This window comes from Penaeus monodon, chromosome 36, assembly GCF_015228065.2.
Source record: "Penaeus monodon isolate SGIC_2016 chromosome 36, NSTDA_Pmon_1, whole genome shotgun sequence".
NCBI classification, from domain to species: domain Eukaryota; kingdom Metazoa; phylum Arthropoda; class Malacostraca; order Decapoda; family Penaeidae; genus Penaeus; species Penaeus monodon.
This window is the reverse complement of record NC_051421.1, coordinates 5,002,906-5,013,269: the sequence shown is the minus strand read 5'-3', so window position 1 is coordinate 5,013,269 and position 10,364 is coordinate 5,002,906. Positions and strand designations below refer to the sequence as shown.

Sequence of the window (10,364 nt, the reverse complement as noted above, 5' to 3'; positions counted from 1 at the left end):
TCTATCTATCTCTCTCTCTCTCTCTCCCTCTCTCTCTCTCAAGTAAGCTAACAACCTCCCAGGACTGAATAATAAAAAAAACATAAATAAAATACCACATACACCCCGCCCCTTCCAGCCCCAACAACATCCCTCATCCCGCAGGTAAAAGATTTAATAATCTTCTACATCATAATCTCTCTCTTCACAGTATTCCAAGGAGAGGGACAAGATGCTGCCGAGTTACTTCATCATCTCGTGGTTCACCATCATTTGCATATTTGCGGTCCAGATCATCATCATCCCAAGGTAACGATCTCGTGTGTGCCTAGGAGAATACTCGGAACTTTGAAGGCTCTCGTGTGTACTCCTCATCTCATGTGTAATAATGATGCCACGTTTGAACCCGTGATCTCCGTTTATCTGAGTGTACTTTCGGGTCATTTAGTTTCACACGGAGGTAGATTTGGAAAACGGACAGTTCGCTTTCGTTTTTTTTTTTTTTTTTTTTTTGTTCATTCGTACAGCGTTTAGGATTGGATTTAATTAACTTTCCTTCTGTGTGTGTGTGTGTGTGTGTGTGTGTGTGTGTGTGTGTGTGTGTGTGTGTGTGTGTGTGTGTGCGCACCTCTATGTGTGTGCGTGTGTATGTGTGTGTAACATACATCCGCTCTGACACAGAATAGAGTGATAGATTACACTACCTTTCCTTTCTGCCTTACGAACCAAAACACGTAATCCGGCTCTGGAGTTGGGCGAGGACCTTTTCCCTCCCCCGTGAAACAAAAGGACAAAAGCTAGGCATAAAAAAAGCTAAGTACAAGGTGAGGTCTCGCGCCACACCACTTACAAGGCCGGAAGTACTAGGTGAAACAAAAGAGAATGGCACCTATTTTTAAGCTTTGTCCCTCGCGCTTCTTGGAAACGTGTTTTTTTGCCGAGTGTTTCCTCTTTTTATCCTTTTCTATGGATTAATGTTTTATAGGGGAATATTTTCTCATTTATAGATAAAAAGTTCCTTTCTTTTATAGATTAATAATAACCCTCTTTTATAGATGAATATTCCCCTCTTTATGTATGAATATTTCCTTTCCTTTGCAAAGGAACATTTTCTCTTTTTATAGAGGAATATTCCCTTTCTTTCATATATGGATATTTCCCCTTATTTATAGATCAATATTTCCTTTCTTTTATAAATATTTTTCATTCATTTATTTCTCCTCTTTTATATATCAATATTTCCTTTGTTTTTTCTCATTTATAGATGTATATTTCCCCTTTTTTTAAATGAATATTTCCCCTTTCAGAGATTAATATCTCGCCCCTTTTTTATTAATCAATATTCCATCCCTTTTTAGATGAATATTCCCCCTGTATTAGAGATAAATGTTTCACCTTTTATTTGGGAATATTTTATCATTTATAGATGGATATTTCCTCTCTTTTATCGGGGGAATATTTTCTCATTTAGATATGACTATTTCCCGTCTTTTGTAGATGAATATTCTTCCTCATTTCTAGATCAATATTTCCTTTCTTTTACAGACGACCTCTTCCCATTTTATAGACGAATATTTCCCCTTTTATAGATCAGTATCTCCCCTCTTTTGGAAATGAACATTTCCCCTCTTTTGTACATGAACATTTCCCCTCTTTTGTAGATTAATATTTCCCCTCTTTTGTAGATGAACATTTCCCCTCTTTTATAGATGAACATTTCCCCTTTTGTGTACAAATGGAACCCCGGCGCCTTCGCTCACCATCCCCGAGTTTTCACAGGGTAATGGCGTTTCTAAGGCGTGTTACTTCTCGTGAGGGAATACTGAATTATGAGGCTGAGGGCGATTTTTTATTATTATTATTATTATTATTGTTGTTGTTATTATTATTATTATTATTATTATTATTATTATTTATTTTTTATTTTTATTATTATTATTTTATTATTATTATTATTATTATTATTATTATTATTATTATTATTATTATTATTATTATTATTATTATTATTATTATTATTATTATTATTATCATTATTTTGTGTGTGTGTGTGTGTGTGTGTGTGTGTGTGTGTGTGTGTGTGTGTGTGTGTGTGTGTGTGTGTGTGTGTGTGTGTGTGTATGTGTGTGTGTGTGTATGAAGTCAGAGGAACAATTGCACTACGAAACGATTAGAAAAAAAAATATATGTATGGGAAAGTGAGAAGCTAGGGAGAGAAAGAGGGAGGGGGAGGAGGGAGGGGAGGAGGGAGGGGAGGAGGGAGGGGAGGAGAGAGAGGAGAGAGAGAGAGAGAGAGAGAGAGAGAGAGAGAGAGAGAGAGAGAGAGAGAGAGAGAGAGATGACGGAGAGAGAGAGGAAAGGAGAGAGACAGAGAGGGGGAAGGAGCGAGAGAGAAGGAGAGAAAGAGAAGGAAGGAGAGAGAGAATGTGAAGGAGAGGGAGAGGGAACGAGAGAGAGTGGAGGAAGGCGATAGAGACAGAGGGGGAAGGAGAGAGAGAGAGAGAGAGAGAGAGAGAGAGAGAGAGAGAGAGAGAGAGCGAAAGCGAGAAAGACAAAAGTGGAGATAAAGAGGCAGAGGAAGACAAACCGCGAGACAGAGAAAGAGAAAGACAGAGACGAAGAGAGCAACGTAGAGGAACAGAGAAGGACAGAGAGAGCGGACGAAGGACACGAAGAAAGACATGAAAGACCGAGAACGCGAATCGTTGCTGTAGAAGCCTAGCAGGCCTTGTCATGGCACCATCAAGCTGTCATGGCGGTCGCGCGCGGTTCGCTGAGGTTGTTTACCCTCACCGCTCCGGACTCGGAGTTCTGCGTTGCCTTAATGGGAATCCTTAAAAAGCAGTTTCCAGAAAAGAAGAGAGAGAGAGAGAGGAAGAAAGAGAAGTTCAAAGCAATAAGCATTATTAAAGAGAGGCTGCATAATGTCCCGAAGGAACGGCTAGATTGTAAGCCCCATTAATGTTATTGGTGCCAGCTCGCTCCACAAAAGACGTGACTCGTTGATTGTGTCTGCGTGTGAAATGCCTGCAGCTACATCTTCCATAGTTTTTTTAAAACAATGGAAAGGAATGGGACAAATATAGAGAGCGATATAAAGAGAAAGGAAGTATTAAAACAAGACGAAAAAAGGGGAGAGCATGGCGAAAGACATGGCGATTTCACAGCGACTTAGAGCGTGTTTAGAGGAGGTTGAACTGCAGTTGTGGGGCCGAGGATTTCGCGTTTTCGCTCTCGCCTCTTCCGTCGAGCCTTTGTGCACGCGACCTTTTGTTTCCCCGCACCTTAAAATAACCGCTTTTCCTATTTACGGCTTCCAACGTTATTAGGGAAAAAAATGAGAGAAAAAAAAGGGGAGGGGAAAAGAATAATAAAATCAAAGCTAGGGAATAAGCGTGGGCCAAAAAAAAAAAAAAAATTGCAATCTGGTGATTCAGCCATTCTCTTTATGAAGTCCGATTTTCCGATTTTAAAGTGGAAATCAGGTTGTTCCCCGCTCCCCCACGATGTCGATTTCACAAAAACAACTCCCCGATAACAGAGCCTACTCGCCGATATCAGAAACTATTCGCCGATAACAGAAGCTACTCGCCGATAACAGAACCTACTCGCCGATTACAGGAGCTACCCTCCGATAACAGATCCTACCCGCCGATAACAAGGGCGCGCGGGAGGAGGGCGCCTCGGCGGGGTGACTAATGCGTTCCGGTTGAGTTCACTGTCTTGTCCTCGCGGCGAAAGAGCTGTTACCTTGATTAATGACGAGCCTCTCTTTCGGTGGGGCGCAGGGGGTGAATTAACTCCGATTTTCGAGGTTTGAAATGTTTTTTTTATATATATATTTTTTTAATCTACGGATTTCTGTTTTTTAGGCTCTTATAGTTCGTAAAGGATTTTTGTGTATCAGATTGGACAATGTGCATAATTTAGCTTAATTTAGATGGGGTATAGTACATTGAATATATATATATATGTGTGTATGTGTGTGTGTGTGTGTGTGTGTGTGTGTGTGTGTGTGTGTGTGTGTGTGTGTGTGTGTGTGTGTGTGTGTGTGTGTGTGTGTGTGTGTGTGTGTGTGTGTGTGTGTGTGTGTGTGTGTGCGTGCGGGCGCGCGTGATGGTATTTAAAGGTATGTAGTTGTATACATATAACACGTTACCTAATGTACGTAATTTTGAGGTCATGTTTCAATGTATTACTGGATCCCCAGAACGATAAAGTGGTAAGGATTTCGATTACAGCGTCGTGATGTGCCGTTGGGCCGTGAAATTAGATCCTTCAAAATCACAAAACTGGCGCATGCGGACTCACAGCGCGTTTCCGTGTGGCCTCGGGAATGTGTCGGGAACCGTGATTGTATGGCACCATTGCCGATTGGTCACCTGGGGGTAGTGCATAGCGTGGGAGTACGTTTATACACACTCACACGCGAACGCACTGACGCACACTCACATAAACACACACAGAGAAACACAAACACGCCTATATATTTAAACGTGAATAATATATATATATATATATATATATATATATATATATATATATATATATATATATATATGTGTGTGTGTGTGTGGTGTGTGTGTGTGTGTGTGTGTGTGTGTGTGTGTGTGTGTGTGTGTGTGTGTGTGTGTGTGTGTATGTGTGTGTGTGTGTGTGTGTGTGTATGCATGTATATGCATGCATATATATATATATATATATTATATATATATATATATATATATATATATATATATATGTATATATGTATATATATATATATATATATATATATATATATATATATATATATATATATATATATAGCATCACAACCATCACAACATGAAAACTACAATTAAAGTATCATGCTGTGACCACGGCGGCTCAGACATGAACCTACCGTTAAAAAGATATATATATATATATATATATATATATATATATATATATATATATATATATATATATATATGTATGCACTTATAGATAGATACATAGATATAGACATATATAATTTAAAGTCTATAAAATTGTGAAGTTATAGGAAACCTCAATTGTAAATAAAATATTACCTTGTCCGTCGAACATTTTTGTTTCTGTTCAATTCATGTACTTACTCTATATTTTAAGACAACTGTATGTGTGAGCGCGTGTTGAATGTGCATATCTTCCCCTTTGCAGGTTTTTATGTTTATCATGGCTTTCTCATGGCTTTTCCTCGTGTCATTTTTTAAATATTGGACAATAAATATCGATAGAATATGATTTAGTTCATCCGCGTACTATAATCGCATTTGGAAATCCCTTTTGTTTATGAATTCCCCGCAAATAAAGTTCCGAAATGAAGTTACTTAATAAGCGTGAATAATTCATGCAAGCTAATGAAACGTGTTGTATGGAATGCCTCACAGTATCCCCCCTTTTTTTCTCTTTTTAATTTATTCTTTTTTTTTTTTGCATATTATTTTACAGTCGGATTTACATGCAAATCTGATTTGTATTTCTCGTCAACAGATTCGCCGGATCAATCGGGGTGTTCCTGGTGGGGACTGCGGTGACGTCACTGGTGGTGGTGCTCGTCCTGGCGGAGAAGTGTGAGGTGAGTCCCCCTCGAGGTCGTCCTCCAGTGCTAAGGGGACTGGGAGTAGGAGGGAGAGGAGGGGAGGAGGATGGTTTGGGATGAGGGAGGGAGAATTCGAGTGGAGGGGAGGGGAGGGGGGTGTTGTCCTCGTGGGTGATATGGGGAGGGGTAAGATGGATGGGGGGGGGGGTAAAGGGAGGTCGTCCTTCAGGGTGGCGTGAAGGGCGAGGGAATGGGAGGGCTGGCGAGGAGGAAGCCGTATTTCAAGATGCAGGGGAGGGCGGAAAGAAGCAAGGGATGGAGGTCGTCCTCCAGTGTAACTTCGGGAGGGAGAGGGTGAGCAGTGGTCGTCCTCAAGAGTAGGGGGAGCAGAGGTCGTACTCGAGGGTACCTACGGGGGGGAGGAGAGGGGCAGCAGATGTCGTCCTTGAGGAGGGATACGGAAGAATGGGCGTATGAGGGGGGGTCTTATTGCAAGGAGTCGTAGGGGTAAAGTAGGACAGGGAGAAAGGGATGTCATCCTCCAAAGCGACATAGGGGGGTGGGAAGGGGTAGGAGGGTATGGCAGAAGTTATCCTCCAGTGGGGTATGTGGATATGGTTGGAGGAGGAGTTATCTAAGGTGTCCCCAAGTCGTCCTCGAAGTCCGGGAGTATGAAGTGATAGGTCATCCTCCATAGGATAACGTGGGTTGGGGGGGGGAGGGGGAGTGGAGGAATGGGGGTTAGGGGGGAGGAGGAAGTCGTCGATCTTCTATTTATCTATTTATCTATTTATGTTGGCTACGGCAAGGCGATTGTAGATGGATGTCCGTAGGCAATATCGTCTGTGGGAGAGCGCTCACCGGGGCCGAACTTCTGCCGTTTTGCCTTTAAGGTGCTCGTAGAATCTTCATCAGAAATTAAAAATCAAGGGGAAAAAAGAAGAAGAAAAAGAAGGATGAAGAACAAGGAAGAAAACGCCAATGCTTCATTTATTTATCTTTTAATCATGTATCATATTTATTTACGGTATGATATTTATCCTCTGGTATGATACCTACCTCCTTATCATGTAATATCGCTTTGCCTTATATCTTTCATATTGCAGCATATTCGAGTTACACGACGCTTCTCAGACTCCTGCAAGAGAGAATATATTATGTAAGAACAAAAAAGTTCAGTAACTCTTAGCCGTTGCCACGCTCGGCCTTTTTTTTTTTTTTTTTTTTTTACTTTTTGCTTTTAAATTGCGAACCAACGGCGCTTCGAGCCACCAAGGGAAGTATATTTAAAACCAATAACCAACTTAATTACAGATAAAAAGTAATAATAAAAAGTAAACACGAATTCATTAACGAACCCAGCAAGTCTTACACAGAATGAATAATATCCTCGAGGCCTGAGAGTTGACTTCTCTTATGACAGTCGAAGAAATTGGTCGTTATTAATTCCGACCAAATCAGGACACTCGCCGAGGGCAGTGGGAGTCAGCAAAGATCATAATCTAAAATGTATCTATGAAAGCTTTCCCCTGAGAGGCATTTTCTTTTTTTCTAATATACGAAAAAAAAATATATATATATAAGGCCTGCTCCGGGATATCTTATACCGCTGGGGTGATATTATATTTAGATACGGATATTTTTCATACTCGGAAGGGCACGTATTCTTTCGGACGATCAGCATCTCCTTCACAAAGTGTATCTTGTATACACCTCCCCTAAAAAAAGGAGAAAAATAGAAAGAAAAAGTATTCTTGTATTTAATTACTTGCCTTCAACTTCTGATAATTCTCTGCAACAAAATTGCCTCGAGAATTTGCGAATTTTAAGCGACGGGAATAGACTAGCTTCTAGACGGCGAACACATCACCTTTAGGAGCAACGCGAAGGCGCCGTCATTGCTGCGCACACGTGGATCTGCCGCTTTAATGCTCGTGAATCAGGCGCGAGGAACCTTCAACTCACTTATTAGGCCCTCGTTCAGCCTCGTTCACTTTCGGAAGCTCGTTCACCCTCGTTTGTCTTTGCTTTTCGTTGTTGTTCACTCGTTCATCCCTTCTTTTTTTTACGTTAGTTCATTTTATTTTATTTAAACTTGTTCTCCCTCGTTCACCCTTGTTCGCTCTCGTTCCCTCTCGTTCACCCTTTCTCATCCTCGTTCATCTTTCTCGTTTACCTTCGTTCGTCCTTGTTCAGCCTCGATCATGTCATGCGGTGCCGTCCATGACATTATGCGTCTATGTTCTCTCGATAATCTCCTGGAAGTTATTATGACACTTTAAAGCCCTGGGATAACTTTAGCCCGGGGAGTTAGGCTACTTGAAGGCCGAGTCTTTGGAGACGAGGAGTTACGAAGATCATGTGTATTTATAGGTCATGAACACAAGGTTATTATTATTATTATTATTATTATCATTATTATTAATTATCTTAATAGGAAGGTCATTTATACTTGAATTTAATTACAATCGTGATAGCGCTATCGCTTTTACTTTTCTCTTGAAAAAATATGGAAGTCCGTTGCAATGTCCGGTTGCATAACCGAGTTTACAACGTTCAACGCCAGCAGATGGCATGTTCAGTATTTTAAAAGCATGTAAAAGACGAATATCTGAGGACATCGTGTGGTAAATTTGGTCGGTTATCGTAGTTTTAATGATACATTGAAGCAATATAAGAATTACTTGAATAAAACATTATATTTCATTACTTAATATCTCCTTATTAGTAGCCAAGACGATTGAAAAAAACTTTTCGCCATAATGAATCATGTTTAATGAAGCGTCACTCGAAATAATATTCTAAAAAAAAAAAAATAATAATAATATATATAAACTAAATTGGTACAAAAGAATTATATATATATATATATATATATATATATATATATATATATATATATATATATATATATATATCACACACACACACACACAGCTACATTAACTTCATCGATGCTTGACTGCTGTCAGTCATTTGGGTTCGAGTTCAACCGCTTGTGCATTAATTGCAACTTTTTAATTGGATTATTTGTAGGCTAATTTGCGATCTTTTTTCCGGAGCGTCCGCGGCCAGTCTCAATTTCCCGCGGTTAATAAGCTCTAACAATCATGTAATAATAGATTGGCGAATCGAAAATAGCTATTGAAGGATATGTTTTAATTAAGGGCAATTAACGCAAGTAATTAGCTCCTGGTTGTCGTGGAGGACCCGTGGCACCAGTGACCTTTTTTTTTATAGTAAATAAGACTCGAAAGAATAGCACAATTATTATTCTTATTTTAAATATATATGACACCAGAAAACAGACCTAAAAACCGCCTTCGGAGCAGTAAGAGGAGAAGGTGATTTAATCGCAGGGAAATGAGAGGAACTGAAATCCGGCTGACGAACGGGGACTGACAGCCGGCGGGCGGCGTCAGCGTCAAGGTGGGGCTGACGCTAACCCGCGGCGACAACGAGGGAGAGTGGATTTAATATTCGGAGCGAGAGGACTTCCAGGGGGAAGCCGTCAACACACGGGCTCTCGGGGGCAAAGGGGGGGGATACACACACACACACACACACACACACACACACACACACACACACACACACACACACACACACACACACACACACACACATATATATATGTGGAAGAAAAGCCCACAATACAAAAACTAGATTTATTGAAAGTGAGACCTGAAGATGGAATCCAGGTGGATTTCGAAACTGTAGTCTCACTTTCAATAAATCTAATTTTTGTATTGTGGGCTTTTCTTCCATTGTATCAGCACGGAAGAGTGTTTTGCTATTCATATATATATATATATATATATATATATATATATATATATATATATATATATATATATATAACGCAAACACACATTCAAACGAGCACACACGCGCACGCTCTGTCTTTCTGTTTGTCACGCTCTCTCTCTCTCTCTCTCTCTCTCTCTCTCTCTCTCTCTCTCTCTCTCTCTCTCTCTCTCTTTCTCTTTCTCTTTCTCTCTCTCTCTCTCACACACACACAAACACACACACACAAAAAAAAAAAACACAAACACATACAAACACACACACACACACACACACACACGCACACACACACACACACACACACACACACACACACAATCATCAAGGACAGCGTTACCCATCACAGGAAGCCATCAACTAGGCTAGGTGTTAGAGCAGTACCCTTGCTTGAGATTTGCGAAGTTCTGGCTTCGCCCGGGCCTTTCACTTATGGCCCGGCTAACAGTACCCTTCTATTACCTGCACATTACACCCTCAAAATATCCCATTATAGGAAGTAACAGAATCGCCCAGCCTTCTCCCTCCCCCTCCCCCCAGTTCCCTCCTTACAAGGCGAATGGCTTTTCCAATATCCCGAACGTCTTCTGGATAGCCAAAGCCAGATGTCTTGTGGAAGGCTCGAGGGAAAAATGGCTTCCTGGCTTGGCATGTGTTCAGGGCGGGGAGGTCGGGGATTGCGCGACAGTGTCTTAAACTCAGGTCGATTTTTTAACGGGATGTGTTTATAATGGGGGTAAATAGATCGATGGGAATTCAAAGTGATTGATTTACAGAGTTTACATATATAGGTATATGTAGGTTTTCTGTGAATGATGTATGATATATTGAAATAAAAATTAAACTGTCACGGAAGCTGCCTAAAGGAGATATGTGTAAATAGAAATGGTTCGTTTGGTTGAAAAATAATTCCACCAAAACCCTGGAACGGAGATTCCTATTTCAGAGACTCCACTATCAGGCACAACCAATTTCAGACTTCAGTATCAGGCACACCCATTTCAAGCACACCAATTTCAGATACTCCAGTCTC

The 10,364-nt window shown here is 40.6% G+C and overlaps 1 protein-coding gene across 1 annotated transcript in view; it reads left to right on the top strand.

The window, feature by feature from the left end:
• LOC119595500 (adenylate cyclase type 5-like) overlaps positions 1 to 10,364 on the top strand; it is a 124,434-nt gene that overhangs the window by 103,934 nt on the left and 10,136 nt on the right. Inside the window, exons 12-13 of the mRNA XM_037944629.1 lie at positions 191 to 288; positions 5,479 to 5,563. Coding sequence (XP_037800557.1) covers positions 191 to 288; positions 5,479 to 5,563 — 183 coding nt within the window. The remainder of the gene's footprint in view (positions 1 to 190; positions 289 to 5,478; positions 5,564 to 10,364) is intronic.